Below are 26846 nucleotides of genomic sequence, written 5' to 3' on the forward strand. Positions count from 1 at the left end.
GGCATCTAATCCTATCAAAAGGGGAAAAGAGGACTGGCGATAAAAAGCGGCCAATGTGAAGCGGGGTAGGGAGGCTGCGCAAGAACTGGCATAGCTATGCATGCGCTACAGCTTGTTTTTACATACCTTTTTGGATAATATTCCAGGGGGAATAGGGACGACATGTAGGATTAATTCAAAATACATACAATTCAAAAATGTCTCCAAAACCATGTCTGCCCGTCACCTTTCCATCCTGTGTACATACTGACCCCCAGCCCAGCAATCTCTTCCTCACATATCAATGTTCCCCTAATATGCCCCTCTCCCCCTTGTAGTGACAGGTAAGCCTGCCACTTCTTGCCGAGTTGCCTTTCCTCACTCTGTTTAACTGTGTGTTGCGCACAAACATACACTTACCTTGTTCAGCCATTCTGCCTTTTCCGTGTTAGAAAAACTGATCTGTGGAGAGAAGAGAAAAATACTCATTAGAGGCTAGTTTCCAAAAAAGCAAATTATTAATATCATTATTATTAGGGTATTTACTGAACGTGATTTACAATCATAAGGTGAAGAACACGGCGGGTGAAACGGAGAAACAAGGATGTGGAGAGCTAAATACATGGCAGGGGCAGGCCAGGCGATTGGAGGAAGGATAGCTCAGGGGCAACGCAGTGCAACACAGGTTCGAATCCCTATTCCACGCTTAGAAACCACTTGCTGGTATTGAGCGCTGTATAAATGGACAATAAATAAATAAAAATAATAATTTGACAGCAAGGAATCTACAGGCAACTAGGGAAGGAAATAGTAGGGAGAAGATCACCAAGTCTCTGGCAGATTACTATGGCAGTGACTGGGTGTATATGGAGATGGCCTGTTTGATATTGCAGTATGGTTATGTTTTGCGATTTACTTTGGTGTTTTATATAATGCCAAATATGTCACTTCGTGGCAACTTCAAAACACTTTGTTCACCCAAGCATGAACACTAGCTCCCTGAACTAGCGCGATACAGTGGGTGGAGACCTGCAGAGAAAGGATGCTGAGTAGGAGTCCGATATGTGAGCAGGTAAAAGAGACTATGTGAGGCAGGTCAAGGCTAGTAGACTAGTTCGGGAACTTCCCTGTCTGGCAACATGTCGAGTGTGTCTCTCTATTGCCATACCCCATGTTGTTTAAGCTTCAGGCTTAGTCTGATGCGCAGGCACATCTGATCTGCTCTCGGAATACAATTGAGCACATTGCATGGCCTTCAACCTGGTACCGTAGAGGACGTGTGCCAGACATTTGCAACCTAAACTTTGGGAGCAGGTTAAATGCTTGTTGAATGGTGCTGCTAGGTTCTTTGTTGGCTGTTGTGGAACAGGGGCGAGGGGGCACAATCTGTCCCGATGGACTGGTGCATATTGCAAAGGAAAAAGTGGGTGGGAGGCCCAGTTTTCCAGTAGGATGTTATACCATTAGCAGGATGGCTAGGTTGTATTTGAGAGGCTGCTGTATAATATATTGTAGTAGGCCAAGGACACCAGAAATCTGGGTAAACGCACCGTTGATTGAGCCGCTGGAGATTGCAGAACATGGCAAAGATGGAAGTTCGTGTCCTTGAAGGTCATCTTACATTGTCACAGGACACTGGCCAGTGCTCACCTCCCAGCCTAATAGCACAATTGTTCATGGAGACGCCCTCTCAGAATTATAGGTCTTCTCCTAAGCAGTCATGAGTTTTATTTGAATATATACCGGTTCGAGTCGAAAATTATGATTATGCCATCTTGAACCTGTTCTGACCAAGCCACCTGAAGGGTACCTCTTCATCGCCCATTTGTTATGTATCAGAATGCAGGTTGTTATTTGTAGACTAAGCATTACGCAGGTAACATTGACAGCCTAATCAACAGTGCCCTGAATCTGCAGCGATGTTATAGGAAACGAGTAAAATGCTCCACTGCCATTGGTATGCTGGGAAAGGGCGGCAATTCCAGTGATCCGACATTGCACTACACAACTAAGCAATACAGCAGATGAATGCAACCTAGCAACTTGCAGAATGGCTACGTGTCGGGGCGAGAGGGGCTGTGTGGTTACCTATTGCTGTTCAGATGATTCGATGTGGGGTGCGTGAGCAGTCTTCAAGAAGCCCGTCAGCTCCGTGGCGCTGCGCATGCACGTGGTGCATACATGGCCAGCTGATATTCATCTCACTATACCCGTGCAGCTGCTGGCTGCGTAGGAGTAGGGCAATGATTCCATTCAGTGAATGCATTCCCTGCAGATCGGTATGCAATTCCCACCATGACCAACTTCGCAAGGCTACCTAGCACAGCATGAGCCCACAGCAACGCAAAAACGGATGTGATGTAGCCTGGCATAACACCGCATGGCGTAGCACAACGAAACACCGCTTACAAAACACAGCAACGCAAGCAGAGACATCGATTTCATCTGTTGTTTCGGGTCTCGTGGTGCAAACAAATATACCAATGGGAAAGATTCCTGGTATTGCAATGAATGACACTGTGAAGTTTCATGTGCCACGGTGCATACCGCCGACATGGCCACTCTGAGCAGATCAAATACTGCCTCTTTTCTTTCATGGTGTGTACGCTACGGTGGAAGGTACAAGCCTAAAGATATGAAAACGTGAAAAGGACATCTCTTCAGTACTCCCTGAAGAGGCAGGGCAACACCGAAGCTGTACCATCGGACGCTGGGGACATCATCGTTTTACATGTAATATTATTACAGCGCGGCCCAGGTCAGAAGGACAACAGATTGCTGGGGTCAGAAAGACAACAGATTGCATTACAAACCCGACAAGGGTGGAATTCAACCGAAGAACACCACACAAACCAGGAGGCTGAAACGTACTGACCTGTTACAGACGAGAAACTGCGCTGGGTGTATGCTTGCAGAAAAGGCTTTGAACATGTGGTCCTTGCTCAGGGTAAACAAGGGGTGGGGTACTGCTTTCGGTGTGTTCTTCAACACAAGGTAAAAGGTGATATGATAGGTTATTTAGAACGTGCTTAATACCCAGAGGTTTCTAAGCGCAGAGCCGGGGATCGAACCTGTAGTGCTCCGTGTCGTTTTGCTTCCAAGGTGAGCACGTTGCCCCTGAGCTATCCTCCCGTGCAATCATGAGCTCTCCCAGATTCTCTCAAAATCAATGACTGATGGTCCTTAAGCGCCTCATACCACTCGGGTGAATGAGGTACAGTAGTGGCCTGATGCTCCACTGAAGTGTGAAGTTTTGGATAGATTGGCGTGAATAGGGCAGGAGTGGTAGCCCACGCCCATACCAGGGCAAACAGTACCTGCTCTAGCCTGTGCATCCCTTTCCCGTGGACGCCATGCAGTGGGTTGCCTCAGGACAGGAAATTAATGGATGGCACATGGGCTGGAAATGCCAGTTCCAAAATTGCGACTTCAAAAGGCCGGGGGCCTAAAGTTATTGTGTTGATCTTCTATAAAAATGTACTGAATCTGGGGCCTCATACTGCCAACAAGAATGTGTGGTCGCTATTCAGTGAATTATACATCAAGAATAGAAGGTAAGGGAAGGAGGGAAATGAATACATGTACATTGCCAAGCTCTGACAGACCAAGCCTGCACAGACGACAGAAGCCTTGACAAGGCAGCAGCTGCCACCAGCTCAAACTAGCGGTCCCGGAGGGCTGCCTTCCCCTCTGATAGAGGCCCAGTCAGTGTGAGGCATCGGCTAAAAAAAGAACAAACACGACAGAAATTAATGCGGTTCACAAACGACGAGCCCGTCAGTTACGCACGTACCCATCCTAGAAAAGATAACATTAAAATATAAGAACGTTTCTGCCAAATTCTCGCTTCCTCTAAACAGGAAACTCCAAAGCCTGTAGCAAGTATTAGCGAACAGCCTTTCTGCAATGCAGCCTCAGCTCGACAGTGGTATATCCAAACTGCATTGCTATGTGTCCCTGAACGCCGAATGCTGTACAGCCCCTAATCAGGCAAGGGTGTAACGGTGCCTGTTGCTAAGACTGCATGTGTAACAGGCGGAGAGTCACTCCTCATGCTCAATTCAAGAGTAAACCATTGCCATGCTTCGTGGCACTCCAGAAGGCCTCTGGCCTGCTGCTGCATTCGATACTCACATAAAAGGCTCCAATTACTGGTAATCTTCATTACTCCTAGCCATACTCTTCCACCTTAAGTTCTGGATGAATGGTAGCACTGTGCGAGTGGGTCCTGCGCAGCATCACACATACGAGGCACCAGAGGCGGTGCTGCGGGGTGGGGGGGGAGTGGCTGAGGGGGCTATAGCCCCTGGTCTTTTGGTTGTAGCCCCAGATAGAATCTCAGGTGCTACAACCAAAATGCTAGCTAGCCCCGAGTCCCTACAGTCCTGAAAATTGGCATAGCCCCGGGTCTTTTCCAGACCTAGCAACACCCCTGCGAGGCACACCCTGCTGGTTCTCCCTCTAGAATGCCACATGTGCGCAGTGGCGCCACTATTTTTTTGTTTGTGCCACTGGTATGATGTCAGACACCCGGTATGCGGATGCATGTAAGCAAGCGAGATAATCGTTTGGCCGGGAGCATCTGCACTACCAATGTAACAACAGTCCTCCCAACCTGCTATTACAATCTCAAACATCAGTGCCACTCACATCTTGAGTATGGTAATCCTGCAGCCATTTCGGTCATCCTCATCCATGGCAGGTGATTGTTCAGGGACAACTCACAGGTTTTTGGAACATTCCTTCCATGTTATCTGCCCCAATGATCCGGCTTGCCCATTGCTCTCTCTTTGTCTCAACACAGATTTTTGAACGACTCTAGTTATCTGTGTCTAGCCTTGAGATGCAGTGAGCATGGCCCCTTTTCCGTGTAGGACTGTCAATGTTTATGCTTCATATGACAAGCAAAACTAAACACCCGGTGACTGTCTTGGATGAGAACGTTGCCACCTTCCTTTAAGGGGGGAGGATACAGCACCTCTACGTACACAAATTTGGTTGTTGTTCGATGTCAGTTTGTTTTCGATGGCCATAGGTGGAGGTTGAGCTGGTGTCTGGCATGGATGTTCAGGCATGGTGCTTAAAACGATCCGGCCAAACAGCATGGTTGATGGGGGCCAGCCCCAAGAGGTAGGTGTGCAGTGATGTTCTATATTCCCTGAGAAACTCATGAAGCACCCATTTGAGGTCCTCCTGCTGCCGTGTTGCTATCACCAAAGTTTTGTTTATGGTCTGCATGAACAGCTCAGCAGCCCTTTGGGCTTGGGGACATCGGGGAGTTATCTTGTGATGCCAACTTACAAGACGGTGGAGGCCCGTGTTCCACTCTTGGCCCTGAAATGAGGGTCAGGTGTCTGTTTTGAAGCCTCTGAGTAGCGAGAACTTTACCTTTGCAAGATAACTTTGGGAGGGGAGAGATCTTACTAGCGACTTGCAGGTACATGAAGTACTCATCGCTGATTAGAAAGAGATGAGGGCAATCCGGACTAGAGCAGAAGTCAGCACTGACCACATCCCATGGACATGTGCTGAGGGGTTCCTACAGGATGAGTGCTGGTTTGTCTGCTCTGCCTATAATGTGACACAGAATTTATAATCCAGTGTGGATACCTGGAGTCCAGATTTTCTCTCTCAGGTGAGCCTTTGCCTTCACCACTCCTTGACGGCCATCATGGGCCAGTTGTATTGCCTTTTGCTTAAGAGCGTGCAGAACGAATATGCGCGTGTCTGAGCAGTAGGTTGTCTTCTGGGACCAAAAGCTCATCCCGTACGTTGTGTATCGCTCAGAGGATTGATCTTCTACAGTCGGATGGCCACGACAGATACAGTCGGCTGGGTTGGGAACGTCTGGGTGATACTCCACCAAGAATTGATACCCCTATAGTGGCAGAGCCCACCTTTTAAATTCTGGGGGTGGTTTGGATGTTGACCCCAAAGAACAGTGGGACCCACGGTTTATGATCCATAACTACCACAAAGTCAAGTTCATCTAGATGGGAATAAAATGGTTGACACCCTTACAGGTTGGATTTCCGGTCCTTCTCGATGCAGGAGTATCATCATTGTGCACAACTCGCACAGGCCATGGGCTGTACTTGATCCTGGTGATCCTGCTGCATGAAAAAGCACCCATCCCATGTAGATTAGCATCCACAATGGGGTCTTTTTGTTGGGGGCAAAGTATGGCATGATGATCTCACTAGATAGTGATTACTTGACGCTACTGTAAGCCTTATCATAGTGATCTGTCCATGTCTATTCAGTGAGTCGGTGTCACCTGCTAGGTCTGGGCTGAATCATCGACAGTAAGTAACTATGCCCAAGAAGCTACACACTAGTGGGACACTGGCCTTCTTTAAGTCCTATTTTTTGCAAGGGTTGGGAGACAGACCCTGGTCAGAAATAAAATGGATCAAGAAATATAGTTGTATCATTTAGAATTCACATTTGTTGCAGTGTAACGCAGGGCCACTGTCTCACAGACTACATAATACTGCTCTCAGCCCGCCATATTGCTGTCTCTCATTTTTCAGTGAATATTAAGCTGAGATGGTTGATAATGAGTTGTCCGATTGCATTTTAAATAATTCTGCAGCTGAGGATATGCTGCAGCTTTATTTTGTATGCATGCGCAAAACCCACGTGTGTTGAGAAGGTGGTGATGCTCCTTGAGTCGGTGTGCAGTGCCAGTTGATGATACCTACCTTGAGGAACCACTTAGATCTGTTCACATCTACCATGAGGTCATCCACTCTACTGGTTTATATGCCATTCCCACACAATTGCATTTTTAGCAAAGTGCAGGTCTACACATACTCACGTTGACAGGCTTCTTGGTCACCATTATTGGTGACACCCATGGTGTCAATCCCTGCACTTTTTCAATAATGCCTTGTAGCTCAATTTCTGCGAGATACTTTTCTACTTTCCTTTTGATGTGGAATGTAATTTGGCAGTATCACAGTGCAGAGCCTGTACAGTTGGACCGATATGTGAATTTTATTTTGTTTCCTTTTCACACATCCAACTCCCTCATAGATAGCAGAGAATTCTGCCAGTAGTTTAGCTTCATATGTGCCTCTGCTGTTGGCAAAGTAAATTAGTTGGAGAGTCTCTGCCATCTCACAGCTTAACAGGGTTTGATGACAAAGATCTTCATATACACGTGGTTGGAGCCAACTCTTACTCCCATCTTATATGTTCCTTGCAGTGGTATGAAGATTAATCTTCCATACATGTACAAACGTGTGGATATGGACCTCAGTTTTGGTTGTAGTTTGTGCTGTTTGAATTTCTATTTGGACATCACAGTGGCAGAGGGACATGTGTCAATTAGGGCAATGACCTCAAGAACTACATTGCCCATCTTGCACTTGGGAATTTGGCTCTTTGTTGCGTTTCAGTCAGGCATATGACGTATACTTCCCATCTTCTTCTCCTTGGTCCTCGGATATGTTGCTGTCAGCCAGGTGCCTAGCCACATCTTATATTGTCAGTTAACCCTTTCTCACTGATGTGTCCCCATTTATTTGTGCATATCTATACATAGAGGTTTAGCTTTCCACATGCTGAACTTGCCTGACCCCTCTCAGTGCACACACACACACGCTCCCCTGCAATGACCAAAAGTGGCACTCACCTACTAACGGGGTCATCTATGTTAGTCGATCGATCACGGCTTCCAGTTTGATGTATTGGTTTACCAGAACCATCTCTGTGTATAGCTGCAGTGTGCAACAGGTCATGAGATCTTCCCAACTACAAAATGTTTTCTAGTGACATTCCCGGCTCACTGAGCACTAGACATCTGTTTGAAAGAGTGGCATTCTTGCATCATTTGAGCTCGCACCTCTTCATCTGTGACAGCAAAAGATGCAGGTGCCCACCAGTTCCCGTAATCTGCTGTGAAATGCGACAATGGATTTATCGCTTTGCTGTGACAAATCACTTGTAGGCAGTGTTAATATGAGAATTTGAGTATTTGTTGAGTGCCGTATTATAATCCTAACCTTCACCAACAATGGCCATCACAACAAAGATTTTCTGTATATCTTTCTCAGGTAAATGTAACCGCATGGATCCCGTCAATTCTGGGTCCATTCCCTTGATGTCCATTATATATGTGGACTGGACTATCCACAGGGTTCATCGAGGTCAGTTGGAGGCAGGCACATAATGTGGTAGAAATGGTGGTATGGGCGCCAGTGAGTGCTTGCCCAGAACGGCCATTCTTTTCCCCAGGGCTGCTCGAGTCATGCATCATCTTCCTCTTTTATATATTTTCTTTTTCTTTCAGTGGCATCTAGTTTGAGCAGGGAACAATCCCACCACTCATCTCGAATGTTCATTTCTGGAAGAAAGGGAGCGCTTCATGAGTGGGATTTGCAAAGCCCCACCAATAAATGAGGCTGAGGCTGCCGGGCCTCTTTCTGGAGTGGAGGCACAGATGCTCCCCTTTTTTTCTTGGTGCTAGTGAATCTGCCATCAAAGACCCAGTGTGTTGATGTGCATGCGTGTAGGCAAGCTAGATGATAGCTTGTGTGTCAGCATCCCCACTCCCAGCATATTACTTGACACAGTACGTACTTGTGAAGTGGCCCGCCTATCGTCAACAGGCATGTCCAAAAATTACTTTTTCTTTTTACACTCCCCCCTCTCATCTGGGGTATAAATTAGATAACCTTACCAAGAACCCCACAGAATCAGGGTGATCTGCCCCTATGATCAGGAGGAGGGTATAAGTACTGTGACAATGACGATTGGGACTAGGAGTAATGAAGACTACTGGTAGTTAATCACAGAATTACCTACACAACCCTGTTTCACATCCCAGAACCAAAGATAAAACACTGGCTTTCCTCAGCAATATATATGAGTATTACTCCATAAAACACATTCATTCTGCTAATGTCTGACATGTATTCAGGGGGGCAAAATTTGCACTTGCCACTATCCATTGTCTAGTGATACTTGACTCTTGTCAAGTAAGAAAGGGCGTACTGGGCGCATGTGTAGAATTAAGGTGGCAAGTGACTTCTTATGGCTGGCTAGTAGCTTGCAACTTGGAGGGAAAAACTAAGAACTGAGGCAACGGGCGCAGTGCGTGCTATTTATACTATCATCGACCTTGTGTCTGGACACGGGATTGGTAAACGTCAAGTAACATTTACTCGATGCCGCACAGCGCCCTCTGCATCAAAAATGTTTCAGAGACTGAAAAGCAGGATATGGATATATCTAAATTGTGGAATACGTGCAAAGAACATCCAGTAGAAAGAACATTGCCAGTGGAAAGTAATTTTTTCATCTTCTTAAAGTGGCTTGCTGGTGTATATCTATGGCACAGTCAGCAGAAATGTGTTCTTCCAGTGCCAATACTGGCATATGCAGGGACATACTTGTGAAGTCCACCAAAGAAATCAGATCTGTCCAGAAATGAAAAAAATCCCCCTGCACAAAGATTGCTGCAGACAATTCCATCAGGTTACACATAATAAACCCCAACGAGAGGGGAGCCATAGGAAGAGTTGCAGCCCACTGCACCTGGACACCTATTGATAAAGATCTAAGATTGGATAGATTAAAGTAATCCAGACCACAAACCAGTACCACTTCTGGTTGGCATTGGCCCTTGATGCAACCTACTAGGCTGTTCGTTTGTAGCATAAGATTCTAGGGTCTCGCCCATAAAGGGGAACACTTGCAGATTTCTAATTAAGCAGAGAGGCACCCCCCAGCCCAAGACCAGCAGAGAGGGGAAGAGTTGGTAGTAGTCGGCTTCAACTTCTAATAAGAAATACTGACTGAAGAGGAGGGAGTACGAGGAGAATGCAATACTACCTATCTTTGATAATCCGACTATGAAGATCTAGAGGAGGGGCAGAATCCCACTCCCATGATCATCCAGTAATGTAGTGCTTCTGGCAACAGTCTACTGCTGAGGGTCATGCCCCCGTATCGACAGAACCACATTTCACGATAAAAAGCCCCCCCACCCTGCATCCTCCACTGTGCAAGGATGTGATCTGCCAGTCAGATGACCCTGACGGAGGTACCCCTGGACAACAAGGTAGGAGAGGCAAGTTGTACCCAAAGGAGATGGCCCAACCTGGGGGCTAGCCTTGATGAAAAGAATTAACAGACTGTATGTAGGCTAGGGGGCGGGAAGTTGAGCAGCCATGGTTGGGGCCAAAGCCAACTGAGAAATGGTACACCACTTGGACTTGGAGGTAAATCACGATTCACAGGGATCCCCAGGGATCCCCAGTGGCAGCCAGCCAGCCCACCCTTAAGGTATCCTTAAGGTATCCAGGGAAGTACAGAGGTGTTCATTTATCTGGAGTGGACAATTTACTTATTTATTTATTCACATTTGTATAGCGCACTTGCAGCCCAGAGGCATCGAGGTGCTGTTACAAGAATTTTATAGGAATTTTTGATTCATATGTTAACAGGCGACCAAAGGTCTCTTGGTTACAGATACAAACTACATGAAATACAGGTAAGATCAGAGTTACATACAGATAGTTAATACAATGACGTCATTATACATGGTGATCATTGAAGTTTTACTTTCAGACAAAAAGCTTGGTTTTGATTGCTTTGTGGAATGCTTGATGAGACTCTATCTGAGATCCAAATATAACCTTGAAATGACTTGGCACCACCATAACCTTTGAAATTACAGGGTAACCGCTCCAGAAAGTCATTCTTGTAGAGCAACTGCCCAGGAATGTCCTCTGGACACTGGGATGAATCACTGAACCGCAGGCCCAGAAAGAGGGCAGCCTCTGATTTGTTAGGACTACATTTGTCCAATTCAGTAAGAGAGGCGGACAGGAAGGCTGGCTGTGTCAGGTTAGAACTCACACTCCATGACCTTTTTCCAAACTACAACTAAGTGTATACTACAAATAATTCAGTGCAAGGTACTCTGGTAGTATGTTCATGTTAAAATACATTTGAAAGCAAGGAAATTAGACTGCTTCACTGCTACCCTGTATTGTGGGGCCGGCGGTGGGCACACGGCTGGCCTAACGTGCAGGGGGCTCACCTTCTCAACAATCTTTCCACAGACTGTGATGATCAAGTTTCAGAGTAGTTATCTATATTTGTAATAAATAATATATGTGTGCACCATTTAGGACCAATGAGAAACTATTTTGCTATTGTTTGTCTACCAGATCCATGATAACTACATCATGCTTTTTGTTGTGGGCTGAATTAAAATGTATTTTGGTGTATTGTAAAATACAGAGCACTCCAGAAACCCTAAGGAGCTAGTGCTTCATTATAAATGTGACGGTGTTGGCAGTGCAACTCATCATTAGGTGGAAACTTCACAGTTAACCTCATTGCTTACGGGAATTTCCACCCATTTAGGGGCTGTGGTCAGTCCTCATTTTGAAGTCACATAGGACTTCATTGAAGGAAGGAGGAATTCCCGCTGGAGGTCATTCGTTTGAAGGGAATACCTCTATGCATAGGCTGGAGTTATTAACTCCTTCTGGGTTTGCAACCCATTATCAGGAAGATCAACAAACTGGAAGTAATTCGGAAAAAGTGTTTGCAACTAGTTTCCATAGTCAAATCAGCACTAAATAGTCTTCCCCCAACCCACCAGTAGGGACTGTAACACCATTCTCATGCATGAAGAAAATGCCAGCATGTGGGAGAGTCTCACCGTGCTCAACGTGAAAACAGCAAAATAAACCTAAATTGTGGGCAGCAGAGTTTGCAAACTTCCTTACTCCAAAACCACCCCCTAGTGAGCCCTTTACACATAAGTGCATGTCTGTCAGTTATCAGAGCAGCAGGTGCACCATCTGCTTTAAAGGCTATCAGAGCTGATAACAATGCTCACTGCTTTTCCATGACACTAGAAAGAACAACAAACTGGTGTCACATTTGGATTGATAGACATATCCCACTTCCGGAAATAAAATGGGTGAGTCACCAATCATACTCCTATCCCACCGTTGCGCCTAGTCAAAGAGTCTGCAAGAACAACATTCAATCAATTCATTTGTTTTTTGTTTTTTACAAAACAATGTGTTAATTAATTATATATGTATTGTTTTCCAGATAGAAATACAAAACCCTAGTGCAACATCATTTGTTTGGGTGTGATGTAAGTAAAAGCACATGTCTGCTAATATTATCTCATTTTCACTCACGCTGTCACTCATTCATCTTCAATCATACTTAGAATCTCTCCTATAAAAGTGATAGTGCTGTGCTGCAGTGTACACAAATATAAAATGTTCATACACATGACACCTCGACTGAGGGGATATGTGGATCACCCATTCACCCACATATATTGATCAGGGAGAACCAGACAAGGACCCTTGGCCCCTCCCTTGAGCAATCTCATTAGTGGTGCGCGTCAAGCCAGGTGTGTAAGGCCCGTTCACACCCCGAGAACTTCCCAGCAGTGTACCAAGTCGCCCCTCAGCTGCCCAAAGCAGCCTGGTGCGAGACCTGCCCTCTGCGGGGGACAGAGGCAGAAGGCCAGTGCATTTGTGCCCCTATGCTAGGATATCACGCCACTGACCCTAGGCAGCTGCCCGCTGAACCTTGCAGAGAGCACAACGACCAGCAGTGTATTTAGATATAAATAGGGCCAGTCCATAAATCCTTTCCCCTTGCATGCCCCACCTTGGGAGGAGCATCAGTTAACCCGCTATGGTGCCCCGCCTCCAGGCTGTGGCTGCGGAAACTGGAGCGAGACAACCAACGGAGGCACATCCAAGAGGGGGAACCTATCTGCCGAACTCAGTGGGTGTCCAACGCAATCTCAGGATGAGGGGCCCATTAAGGCCTAGAGCATGCACTAGGCACTAGGTTTTTTGACCACTTGGGTGCGGACAGTCTGGTACAGGAGGTGGTCCCTCCTCAACGCATCTACTAGCATAAGGGTGCCAGGCATAGGCCCTCACTACACGAACTGCCTCCTTCAGAGGATGTACAAGTGTATGCAAGCATCTACTCAACATGAGGAGCAACATAACGACAACATCAGTTATCAGCGCAGTACTCTGCATCTCAGCCCCGTCATGAGACTACTACTGCTGGCGCCAACCCAAATGCCTTGCCCTAAGTGGGGTAGGATGAACCAATGCACAGACAAGAGGAGGGTGGGTGCAAAAAAGAGGACACTAGACCATCTCTACCCTTGGGAAAAAGAGACAACAGGAATCAGGATTATTGAGGTTCAAGTCCTCAGACTTCTGTGGTGTGATCTTCTTTCTCCCTGGTCTGGTGCCTGATCCTGCGTTGTTATCATCTTGTTAATTTTCTGATCTTTCCATTATGGGGCTTCTGCCTGACAAAGAAGAGTCTTCCTTTGTTGAGTTTCATCATATGTCATTTGTCTGATGCTGTGTGTTATTCTTCTGCAGAGTAGCATAGTCAGTATCACAATGGGCTTCCAGTTGAGCGGCTTCCTCTGAGCTTGTGGGGAAAGACGGCAGTTGAGAAGCTGAGGCCACAATGAGGTGGACTTCGGGGTCATCAGAGCACTCCGATTGGTTGGGTCAGCAGTGATCTTGCATAACATCAGTTCAGGGCACTACAAAGAGTACACTTTGACAACTAACTCAAGGTCTGTGTCCATATAGGCCAACAGTTGATAAAATCTCTGCAGATTATGCCCCACTGCTTTGTGGCCCAGTGGATACTCTTCATGAGGGTAGTGGTAGAGATCAGGCATTGGTCCCCTTCTTTTTAGACCATGCTTTTCTGTTAATGTTAAAGGATATTTGTACCGTGCACTATCACCACCGGAGTGGTCCCGTGGCGCTTTGGTGGTTCTGAAAGAAAGGTGGGGTAGGGGGTTAGCGGGGATGAGATGGAGATGCACAAGAGAGCAGTGAAGTGCTGTTGGCGGCCTCAGCCCGGAATTCCGTCGGCTGGGCTTTGGTTGTTATACTGTCGGAAGACGTTGTGTGCTGTTGTGCGCGTCTATGTGTGCTTTGTTTGTTGTTGCAGTGTGGTGAAGTTTGTGTGGATTGCTGCGTTGTAGGTTTGTGGTTGTGTTTGGTTAGAATTTGAGAGGTGTATGGAGAGGGTGAAGTTGTTAGTGGGTTGGTTAGTTGGCATTCCTGTCTTGAAGTGAGGCACTACATTTCCGTATTTCTAATCAGGTGGGGTGTGTGGGCATCTCCGTGTCTATGTCCAGCTCAGGGTCTGTACGACACTCACAGTCCATTTCCAATATGGCATTCATTCATATACATAACCTTGCCCAAGTTGGGCAACCAGCTGCCTACGTGGCGCCTGTTTGTATGCGGGGCGGGCAGGCGTATGTGCGTTCCTTGCAGTCTAGCCCAGGAAGCATTCCTAATCTAGTAGGAGGGCGGCATGGGATACTCCACTTCACGCTCCATTGCAATGCTTCTTGCTTCTGTGCTTTGTCCTGGATTCCATCTTGTCCTCAGCCTTTCATTTGCAACACCCAGAGGGAAACATTTCCAATTTACATGTTGTTTGACTTGTTTTTAAAATCCGAGCCATCAGGGTGATAGGAGAGAAGAGTGCAAGTATACTTCAGAAAAAAAGCCTCAGGGAGACACTGTACTGTGCAGATCTTGGTAAACGGAACATACAGTGATGCCTCTTGGCATAATAAATGCCCCAAGTGCTTCTAAGTGGCAGACGTAAACAGTGTGGACGTGTCCGGAAACCTCCGCCCTGGGGTATATGGATCGTGTCATTTTAGCTAGGACTGGTGGTCATCCCGAAACCACATTAGGTTGCTAGCCTGCACCAGCCAGGAAGTATAGACCACCATTAAACTCCTCACTAGATTTCATTGTGTACAAAGTCAGGCAGGAGCAGAAAACTTCTTTTAGGGGAGGCTTAACTGGAGTGGGCTGTAGCCTCAGGGGGTTCTATCCTAGTTGGGAGCCATCAAAGCTCTTCACTTGCCGGGGAAGAGGTGCATGGGAAACAGACTGGTTTCCTTTGCTCACTACATTGAGAAACGTGTAATGTGGTTGTTGTGCATATTGTCTGTTCTGGCTAATGGTCGAGGTAACTGAGAAATGTATATAGTGTATATAGTCCCCTTCTTTGCAAATATTTCATTGTTGGTGCTGTCCTGTGTGCCACTCCTGCTGGCCTTACTCTACGATTAAAGGCCCTGTAAGTTTGAGAGGGCTACTAAATAGCATATCTCAGTGACAAAGGGGTTACATTTGCGCAGACTGGCACATCCCTGATGGTGGCATTAACTCTGGCCTCGGCACAGTGAATCTATTGCCCGCGAAGCATTCCTTGCAGCCCAGTAACTCGGGGTCGGCGCTTCACAGACTGCCACAATCGCAGTGACTGGCACGTGTCATATGTCTCGGCCTTCAGGCTGCCCTTACTCTGAGGAAAGGGGAGGGGTGGGGGTGTTATGTTAAGAACGTACTGTTGGCCTTCTGTGGATTCTAGCTTTAGCTGCCGGCCTCTAATCAGCAGTTAAGGGCAGCTACAGCACACATTGCAGCCTTATCAGTAAATATTTGTCCAGCAAATCATGAACACATCTGTTTCATGCTATCAAAACTAAACGTAACTGACCCGAGCAAGAGACCACAGCTGTGGACATAGTCTGTGCTTTCATGCAAGTCATTTTTTGAAGGAAAACAATTAAAAGACAGGTCTTGCAAAGATTTTCTATAAGAGTGTGTGTCATTTTAGTGCGTACACCTCAACTTGCCCCGGAACATTTTCTTTGGCTATATGTTTACTTTCGCAGTGCTTGTACCATGTGAAAAGGGAAAGATGACAGTATTACAACCTGGGTTTTTGCTGTTAAACACGTTCACTTTGATCTAGTCTTGCCCGGTACCTGAAAGGATGGAAAGCTGAAAGAACGATTGGGGTAAAATTATCAAAAAGATCCAGAATACATACTTGTTGGAGACTTTTCACTGAGGACCAACAAATTCTTTTACATTTTCGATTGAAAAACATTGTTCTAACCTGAATCACATCCTTTCTGTACAGCAGCAACCTAGTTCTGTGAAGAAGCAGAGTGCTGTACAAGTCAGGTGAGTGGAATACAGACGGTATAGTTGCAATGGGGTGATTAATGGGAAATACAGTTACATAATCGCTCTGGGAATTATGGATTACATCCCTTGTAGCGAGGACAGGATGGCGTGGACAGGGCATCTGGAGTTTGCGAGTGTCCGAAAGGATCGGAATGAACTGTCACTTCTTCAGGAAGCATCTCTTCAGAGTTGCAGTTGCATTGTGGAGGACGACATGAAATCCCATAGTCTGTCGGCATAGAACATGAATGCCTTTTTTTGGCTATTCTCGTTGCCTTTCTGGAGCTAGAGTTTGAGGAGGGATTGGCTCCTTATGTTGCGCAATCCAGAGATGGAAAGATGTCATCATCACCTTGTATATACAATGCAACTGGCTTGGAAGGCGATGATGCCAGGTGAGCCAATGAAGCACAGAGCGGGAGTTTGCCTGAACTTGCACTGTACGCACATGCCTACCAGAAACATCTGAAGGCCAGGGACAGACTAAGATGGGGGATGTTGAGGAGAAGGTATAAGGAAGCGGGCTACAGAGTGCACAAGGTGGCTAATAAATGAGTTGTGGCATGGAGATGCTTTAAAGAGTGCCAGGGAGGAGGAGGTACCAGTGAGGACACTGTGCAGAGTATTTCCTCCAGCCAGATAAAACAGGACCAAAGCCACGGCAGTCACTCAGGTGTTGGCAGTCAATAAAGTGTTGGATTCCAGTAGGAAAGGCTTTATCTTGCAAGGAGAACTATCCACACAATGTCAGTCTTGTTCTCAAATCGAGTTATGAAGGAGAGGTAGCTGATGATGCAGTAACCAAGGCATCAGATTAGAGCAAAGAGGCGATTTTTGGTAGAACCCCTCACGCTTCATTGTGGACTACCTGGTCAGCCTGTTGGGGTGGTCTGTGTTGATGAGAAGGAATGTGGTGTTAATTGGATCAGGCTTAACAAACGTTAAAGTCACTCAAGGCTGGGCGAGTGTGAGACTTGAGCTGTGGATATGTCTGGCTGAGGTGGATCTTGGACTGAGTTATGGTGATGGGTATGTCCCGCTCAGCAGGGTCTTGGAGATGCATACCATCATCATACATGCCAGGAAGGTTACATTGCATTGCACTAAGAGACTGTCTTTCATGGGATTAAGGAATTTTAAACTTACATTTCCTACCAAATCCTTCTATCCTTGCACCATTTTACATAAGAGTGGTAGGGTAAGTAGATGGGGCCCTCTGACTACTGCCCTTACATTTAACACTATATTGGGCATATCTCTGATTTAAATTTCACTCCATTGTCTCCAGAGCTGAACAGTTTGAAGTCTACTCTACCATTTATGTCTAATGAGACAAAGGCCAGGTAGGCTTCTGAACGCATTATTTCTCTTTAGCTTCTCCACACATCGCATGGGTGCGAGTTTCCACAAGGCATGAGGTTCATTATTTAACGCTTCTAGAATGTCTCTTTGGACAACCACAGTGCCACAGGTTGTTGGTTCACGAATATACTGGTTGAAAACATTGTGAGCTCATGAGCATGAGGGTATAGTCGAGTTGGGGGAAGTGTACCGGGGTACAGTTCATTGAAATTATGTATGAATTGTTATGTTTTATTCCGCAGTTGTAAGATATATGTTTGGATCTTGATTTACACAGTATGATTTGCTCTTGAAGAAGGGGTCTGGGTCCCCGAAACGCGTCGAGCACGAATAAGACTGTTGGGCCTCCACAGGAAACAGCTATTAAGAGTTTTTGTATCATTTATTTTATATTGACTGGATTAAACTACATTGGTGCAGTCACAATATGTGTATTTGAATTGTCATGTTTATTCTGCATTAAAATTTCAGCTCCGTTTTCAGTAACTAAGGGGGGAGAGGGGGCAGGGGAGTTCATATATTGGATTATTTAGTTTGCTATTTGTATCATGATCTCGTGTCAAGGTCATTATTCCTCCCCTGCATCTAAACCTCTACAACTTGTTTATTAAATTGGATTGAAAATAGGTGTGCACTAGCAATTAGCTTTACGTTCCTCCCAGATCCTTCCCAGTCTCGGGCGAATTACTCCACCGCCACATCCGCAGAGCCTCACCACCCCCCACAGACCTCCCCATGTCCTCTCATGTTCTGTCCATGCTAGACTACGGAAGACCCTCATGCTGTACCAGGCCCGGAAAGGAACCCGATGCTTTTCGTGTCATGCCACCACGCCGTGGAACACTTGTCTTCAACTACGGCAATTCATAACCACCTTTGCTTCAGAAAACCCATCACGACCAAGCCATTGCCACACACGCCTAAAAAAACAAAACATGTTCCCAGTTCTAGTCCAGCTTCATTAACTGCATCTTGGATCAGGTGCTATAACGGGATCTACGCTAGCATTCAGAAAGGGCTGGAACCGCTGCAGATGGAACGACACGGGGCTGGTACCTAGCGATTCGGCAGCGAATGTGACTGCTAGTTTTCCAGAGTATGTCTGTGGATCGGGTCCACTCCCCCACCCCCTCCCCCCCGGCTACTGGCATAATGAGCCTTTATCAGGACATGCAGTGCTGGAAATGGAAATTATTAACTGTGATCCACCAGCGACCTGGAAAGATGGGCGGGGAGGAGGGGGCGGGAACCGGCGAATGCAGGAGAATTTTCCAAGCCCTCCCTCGCCCTCATACATTAATATTTCCATTTCAGGAAATCAATTAGTTATTGACAGCTGAACAATAACCCAAAAGGCAAATGTTTCCTATGATGCTGCGAGCTGGTATACAATGTACGCATCTTTTAAACCGGCAAAGAGTGCTTAAATATGTTCTGCAGCATGCACTACTGGCAGAAACATGGAGATGCATTCTGAGTAGTCTAGTGTGGAAGTCTCTCGGCTTTCATCCTGCGGACCGGTGTTCGCGTCGGGCTTTGGCAACAACTAAAGCAACGTGTGAATATTAAAAGCCTTGAAGGGCATACACAGATCTCAGATCCGGGAACATCTGGCACAATGACAGGCTCCGATGATAAGTCTCAAAGATGTACAATGCAGGGAATCCTAGGGTGCGATATGTTACAGGGGAAAGGGTGCACTAGGTATCATGTTGATAATATGAATGGCAAGTATTTCCTGCCCTGTGCATGATCCAGGTGCTCTCATGACGAAAAACGAATTCTGAAGCATCCGAAAATGTGCTGTCTTTGACCACCTTTTCTTCTGTCAATTACACAATTTGGTTTCGTTTTCATTGTTTTTTTATTAGGTGGGGCCGGAGATTCCCCAGCCATTCCAGTTTGTTAGAATGATGGGGAATGGGCTCAGGCATCTGCATGGAGGGAAGCCACGGGTAATTCGCTGCATCCATGCAGCGCATAGGCTGTTGCTCAAGATCGCTACATGTGGCTGATCCCCATTCCATATTTGTGGGATCCAGAGGACACTCTCCAGCAAGTAAGCAGGGTCGGTGTAAAAGACGCAGAAGTGGAGGGGCTGATCGGAGACTACCGAAACATGAATTCATATTGGCAAACTCCCAATCAAAGTTAGTTGTCTTTCAAACAGTTTTCCGTTTCCATTGAACATGATTTAGTTCTTTTTTTTTATCACCCTCAGAAGATTTCAAGTTTCAGATGGATTCACACATTTGTCCTGCAGATCATACAATTATCCCAAAACGAGCACCCAACCCACTGAGCCATCTACTAGGTGGGCTGATGAGTGGGAATCGGACAATGCAGTTGCACTCTCTGCAACTGCACTTCGGAAGTGCAGGGCCCCCTGCCACTGCTGGAGCAGTGCTACCTCCACTTCAGGTGAGGCCAGGGACGGATTCCCGTTTTGCCCAGACCGATGCACCTTCATGGACGTTTTCTGCCACGAGCAGATTTGAAATCTGCTTCATGCTTGATAATTCCCTGCAAGCTGTGTTAATACAGTGTTATTTCAAGATTTCCACTAATGCTGGGGAAAATTGCATTTGCATCTCTGTCTCCATTAGGCCCACGAGGCAGATGCAATTCAAAGATGGCCGCCCGTAATTTTTCGTTCTGAAAACACAGCCTCAGCAGGCTGCACTTGCCGTGATTGGTCCACAGGATCTATTTATACAATCACCTTTCGCCGGCAGGCGAACGCCGGCCCACCCACAATGGCTACCCATCAAGGCAGCCTCCTGTCCCGAGCCGTTAGAGCCTTGGGCCAGGAACGCTGCCCCATTGACCCGAGAGCACTCCTTGGACCCCCTGCACCGTCTAAACATTTCACCTGGGTAAGGCCCACGCTTCTAACTTATACGCTCCCAATGAGTTCTGCTGCCTATACTTTTGTGTGTTCGGGGGCCGGCCGTCGGCCGTTACACAAGCATACGTCCACACGCACCCATGCATGCACAGAACACACGCCGGAGACGTGTGATGGCTCCGGTCTCCGGCGCGAACTGCCGGGCACCGCCTTTATTACTCAAACGCGCATGCGCGAACTCCGTAGAGGCTTGCGCATGCGTACCTCGTGTACTCAGTACACAACATCCCTCCTTTTCCCCAGAAACAAACAATTAACAATTAACTGCAGAAAACAACCTGGTTCCTTCTTTGGATTTACGACGACAGATTTCCCCGCCTATGGTGCAGGGTCCATGATAAAGTCTCGGAACCTCTGAGGAAGTCGTCGTCCGGCCCTGCTCGGGTATTGTGGTGCCGCGTCACCAGGGTCCTCCGATGTCTCAGGATCTGCAGGTGGAGTGGCTTCCTCTGTCCCTGTCTCTTCCTCTTGTTCCGGGACCTGTTCCGCTGTTGTCTCGCCACCTGCGGGCTTGATGCGCTTAAAGAATGACACATTTCTGGTGATGGTTCCTCTAGCATTGGCTGCGGTGACCATTGTACCTTTCACGTGTGTTACACCCAGTGGTTGGGTCTCGTAAGTTGTCGACAACTTTCCTTCTGGTCTTCTGTTTCGTACCAACACGGTATCTCCAACTGCAATCTGTTTTTCAGGCAGTCTTCTCCGCGCTGTTTCATTATCGTTTCTACATGACCTTTCTAACTATACTTGGTCATTGTTGGTCACTCCTGGTTGTCTCCCTTCTGATTCAGGTATGAGTCCTCTTGGTATCCTCTTGAAAAGTGCTTCCGTAGGGGCTATTCCAGTTGATCGATGAGGAGTTGTGCGATACTCCCGGAGAAATTCGAATAAATTTCGTCGGAGGTCTTCTCCATTTTCGGATATGCGAAACACCTTGTTTAGTGTGCGCATGAAACGCTCTACTTCCCAGTTGGCTCTTGGCCATAGTGGGGTGACTTTTCAGTGTTTTATCCCTCTCTCTTCACAGTATCGAGCAAACAATTGCCCTTGAAAACGTGCCCCATTGTCAGAACATAACTCGATGGGAAAACCATGGGTAGCAAATATCTTGTCCATGGCTAGGGTGGTGTGGTCGGTGGCCTGGGACTCGACCAGTTCCACCTCTGGATATCGGGACCACTGGTCAGTTACTACTAGGAAGTGTAGTCCTCTTCCGGTAGAGCCAAAGTCGGCATGTACTGTCCCCCAGGGTAAATCACTCCTTGCCATGGTCTGAATCGGTGGTCCTCTCTCCGCTGGGATAGTGGCTTGGCACGGGATGCATGCCCTCACAAAATCTTCCACTCTCTTTTCCAATTCGGGGAACCAGACTTTGAGTCTGAAACGTGCCTTCATTCTGGTCATCCCTTGGTGTCCGTTGTGTGCCAGCTGAAGGACCTTCGGCATGAGTGACCTGGGGATCACAATCCGGTGTCCTCTCAGCAGGAGACCATCGGCAGTTACTGACAGTTCGTGTCGTGCACTCCAGAGCAATTGCAAATCCCTTTGCGTTTCTGCATTTCTCCAGGCATTGTTCATGAGGAGCTCCCGCCATGCTCCTGTGGCTACCGCACCTTTCACTCTCAGAAATGCTTCATCTGAGTTAGATTCGTTGGCAATTTCTTGTCTTGTCAAGGCAATGGGAAGTGTGGACTCGACAACCATGTGAATGGTGTCCACACAATTTGCAACCTCCGTAGTATCTCTGGATCGTCCTGCGCCGGGGTGACGAGACAAATAGTCCGCAGGGTTGTGCGTACCTGGGCGGTATACCAACTTCACCCCGTACTCCATGAGGGATAGCAGCCACCTTTCTATTCGAGGTGGCGGTTTGGAAGAAGCGCCTGCCAGAATGGGAATTAGGGGCTTGTGGTCCGTCACCACTACAACAGGTTTCCCCAGGATATAAAGTCTAAAATGTTTACAGCCCCATAGTATTGCGAGGGCTTCGCGTTCAATTTGAGAGTATCTTCTCTCTGTGTCGGTGAGTGCCTTGCTGGCGTATGCAACAGGTCGCATGGATCCCTGTTGATCCGCCTGCATGAGAACCGCCCCAAGTCCCACTGGACTGGCATCCACTATAATTTCAGACTCCCAGGCTGGGTTGAAATATGCCATGGTATCTTGTTCAGACAGAGCATCCTTGATGGCCGTGAATGCTCTCTGTTTCTTTCCAGTCCACGTCCATGCCACTTCATTCCTAGTGAGCGCTCTCAGGGGTTCAGAAAGGGATGCTAAATCTCGAATAAAACGCCCACAATAGTTCACCATCCCTAAAAAGCTGCGGACCTTTGCCGGGGACGTGGGTGGTGACGCCTCTCGAATGTCTTTCACCTTCTCAGGATCTGGGGATATGCCTCCCGCATGGAAGACAAATCCAAAAAACTCTAGGCTGTCCTTCAGGAATTCGCACTTTTCTTGGTGCAGCGTCAGCCCGAGGCTGTGGAGTCTGTGAAATGTGTTTTCCAGACGCTTGATATGCTCTGCTTCAGATTTGGCAAAAACTAGGATATCGTCTGACATGTTTATGACTCCTTTTAGTCTGGACAGAGCCCCCCTGATGGCATTTTGGAAGACTTCTGCCGCCGAGGATATTCCAAAACTGAGTCTCTTATATTGGTATAGTCCTTCGTGGGTTGTAAAGGTCGTAATATATCTAGACTCTGGGTGGAGCTCCAACTGGTGGTACCCTGCTCTCAGGTCTAGTTTCGAAAAGAATTTCGCACCCTGAAGTTCTCCAACAATGTCGTCTAGAGTGGGAGTGAGATGACGTTCTCTTTTTATAGCCAGATTAGGAAGTCTCATGTCTACGCAAATGCCTACAGCCCCAGGCTGTTTGGGCTTTGGGGCCACTACAATTGGAGAGACCCACGGTTTCAATGATGTCTCGTTCCACTAAGTCTTGCAGCTCCTTTTCCACCTGAGCCCTCAGATTAAATGGTATGCGACGATGTTTCAGCGCCGTTGGTCTGACTGACCCAACAATGTGGAGCCTTATGGGCTCAGCCTTCAGTTTCCCTATGCCTCTGAAGAGCCTCTCAAAGCGTGTCAGCAGGCTGTCCAGATCTGTATGATATACAGCAAAAGTGAAATGAACAAGGTTGAATGCTTCAGATGCCGCGCATCTTAAAAGAGAGTGCGGGCTTACGCTGGTAACAAAAAACCTCGCTTTGATGCTGTTCTGGCCATGGGTCACTGGGACTACGAATACCCCTTGGATGGGTAGGGGAGTATCTTCACCAAAAGCGTATATTTGAGCCTTGGTGGGCGACAGGGCTGGTGGGCCTGCAAGTGCGTTGTAATGTCTGTCCGCCAGTACGCAGACTGAAGCTCCCGTGTCGATGAGGACTGGAGTGGGAATTTCTCCAATGTCTACAGTACATATGGGTCTTCGTCGAGTTCCAGGGCCATTTGTGATGCTGGAAATGAAGAATATTTCTTCATCCTCTTCTTCCTCTTCTTCGGCAATGTGTAGGTCATGCACGTCCTGTTCAAGGGATGATATGCCCCTCACGGTGCGAGCGCCACCTCTACCGGCCCTCTCTGGTCCTCTACTTGCTGCCACGGGCATGGTGGCCCTACACATTCTAGCGTAATGCCCAGGTATCCCACACCTGCTACATGTTCGTGATTTGGCTGGGCATTCACCTCTGTGTGGGAGGTCATATCCACAGTAAGAGCACGACTGAGGGGTACCTGATGTCATGGGTCCTTCTCCCCTCTTCGGTGTCCATCTGACCTTCCCAGGTGTGAAACGTCCGACTGTAAGTGCCTCCTCCTCATTCTTGGGATGCGTGGCTGCGTCCATTTTCGATCCTCTGGCCTCCGCCAGTTCATACGCTCTTCCCATGTCTAGAATTTGCCGGAGAGTCAGCCCTGGTTCCCTCAGGACTTGCCTCCTGAGTTTTCCTGAGCAGCATCCTTGCAGCAATTGGTTACGGACCATTTCCTCTTCGTTGACCCACCTGCAGGAGCTTGCTAGGTGTCTCAAACGGGTACAAAACTGGTCCAGTGATTCTTCGCTCCGTTGTTTTTCTGCCCCCATGACGAACCTGTCGAAGTCAACATTCGCTAAGGGTAGGAAGTGATCCCGAAGTGCTTGTTTGACAGCGTCATATGTCGCCACTGGAATATCGAGGGAGTCATATATTTTCTGGACTTCAGTGCCTGCGGAGTACATCATGATGGCGATCTTTGCCTCGTCCTCTGTCTCCCCCGAGGCTCTGAACATCATTTCCTGTCTTTTGACCCATATGAGCCATTTTGGGCCAAGTTTCGATGGGGGCCCCGTGGTATCAAATTCAGGCATGGGAGCCAGAGTGGTGCGCACTCTGCGTGGCATTGGGGCAACGGCGCCCTCATCATCTGTTTCTTCACCCATCACAATAGGTACTCACAGTATTTTCTTGGCAAGTTGATGGGTGATCCGGCTCCCAACTGTGGCAGAGTCTTCCTGCTGGCTCTTCTGCCACTTCCTGTGTCACAGCCCTGCACCAGCAGGGCTGTGGAGTGTCCAAAAATTGTTGCAGCTGCTTGCAACGGGCAGATGGCGCACGAGCACCCAAAACGGGCCTCAACCACCGCATGTGTTGTAGAGAACGAGCACTCAAAATGGCCTCTGGCTGTTTGAACCGGTCCGCGACTGCAGAGTTGTATTCCGTTTCGCTGATGTCGTCGGAAACAAGTAGACAGCTCCGATCCCGCCTCGTCGCCAGTTTTGTGTGTTCGGGGGCCGGCCGTCGGCCGTTACACAGGCATACGTCCACACGCACCCATGCATGCACAGAACACACACCGGAGACGTGTGAGGGCTCCGGTCTCCGGCGCGAACTGCCGGGCACCGCCTTTATTACTCAAACGCGCATGCGCGAACTCCGTAGAGGCTCGCGCATGCGTACCTCGTGTACTCAGTACACAACATATACCACCTCTTCAATTCCCATTCGAGACTATCTCCTGTGTCCACTACGCGCAGAGGCACTATTGCGGTGTGCCCACGTCCAGCCCCATTGCTACTGCCTCTGTACCTACTGCATCCCATGCTATCCGGACGTACGGCTCTGTCTCATTGCTTATGTCGCCGCCTAAGTAAACTTGCCTCCTGCCATAGCTGCCGCACTAGCACCTTGCGGTCAGTCAGCCTGCCTCTCTAACTGAGCTTTACACGCTCATCTCCAGACCTCTTCCAGGCACACTGTGAACCCACACTATGATTTACTCTTCTGTTATTTCTATGTACCTACCTTAACCAAGCCACCGGCACCTGCAGCTCCATTAATATTTCAACCTGCATGTAGTAGGAGTTGAGCTGCAATCTGGGTTCTAGTCATCGGCCACTTATACCCAACTAACATGGAATTAATCCACTGCCAACTTTTACTTAATGTTGCACCACACATTACAGTGCCCCATGCCCGCAGCATACTGTATGATATTTAGCCTATTGTGCCTTCATCATCGGAACCTGTGCATTCACCTATTGTGCTACCTTACCATTTGACTGATGTATTCAATCTACTTTACCGTACCATCTGAGACTCTAGACCTGTCCCATTGTGCCTTAACATTTGTGATTTGCACCCAGCCTACTGTGTCCCAACACTTGAGATTTGCATTTAGCCTACTGTGCCTTAACACTTGTGTCGTGCATCCAGCCCACTGTTTCTTAACAATTGAGAGTTGCACCTAGCCTACTGTGTCCCAACATTGAGATTTGCATTTAGTATACTTTGCCTTAACATTTGTGATTTGCATCTAGCCTACTGTATCTTAACAATTGAGAGTTGCACCTAGCCTACTGTGTCCCAACATTGAGATTTGATTTTAGCCTACTGTGCCTTAACATTTGTGTGGTGAATATAGCCTACTGCGCCATAATAATCGAGAGTTGCATTTAGCCTATTGTGTCTGAACATCTGCGACTTGCACTTAGCCGACTGTGCCCGAACATTTGAGATTTGCATTTAGCCTACTGTGCCTCAACATTCTATAGTTTCTGTGCCACACTACTTGACTACTGCCTTGAGCATCCAGCCCATCCCCAGTATGTTCACCTATCTCAATATTGCAGCGACAATATTCCTTGCTACCAGGACCTTAGACCATTTCAATGTGACCTTGCCAGTAAAACCGGAAATAGTCCCACATAGTCAACAAAATATCGCCGCAAATAACCCTATCCTTGCCACTCCTAAATATCTACTTGATATGGGTTTAGGAGATTATGATACTATCCCATATACTACTACCAGTAGAAATCTTAAACTTCGTGCTAGACTCTCCAAATTGTATGAACCACTCACAAGAACTCTACCTCCAACAAATAAGACATCAAACTGTCATACTACTATGAACACTAATAATACCAACCAGCCCACTCCCTCATCTGATCTCTGCGCCACTGCGAATCAGACTAGGACATCTAACCCTAAGCCAAGGATCCCCAATACTCCTACTCCCCTCCAGACTTCAGCCAAAACAGAGGCACATTCCCTTAAGGAAGCACTTCTAAA

The 26846-nt window shown here is 47.4% G+C and overlaps 1 protein-coding gene across 1 annotated transcript in view; it reads right to left on the reverse strand.

Moving 5' to 3' along the window:
* The window catches only part of ESYT1 (extended synaptotagmin 1), a 1383482-nt gene that overhangs the window by 1181204 nt on the left and 175432 nt on the right, over window positions 1–26846 (reverse strand). Inside the window, exon 2 of the mRNA XM_069653762.1 lies at window positions 400–441. Within this exon, the coding sequence (XP_069509863.1) occupies window positions 400–441 (42 nt within the window). The remainder of the gene's footprint in view (window positions 1–399; window positions 442–26846) is intronic.

This window comes from Ambystoma mexicanum, chromosome 3q (genome assembly GCF_040938575.1).
Source record: "Ambystoma mexicanum isolate Mex_15411 chromosome 3q, UKY_AmexF1_1, whole genome shotgun sequence".
NCBI classification, from domain to species: Eukaryota; Metazoa; Chordata; class Amphibia; order Caudata; family Ambystomatidae; genus Ambystoma; species Ambystoma mexicanum.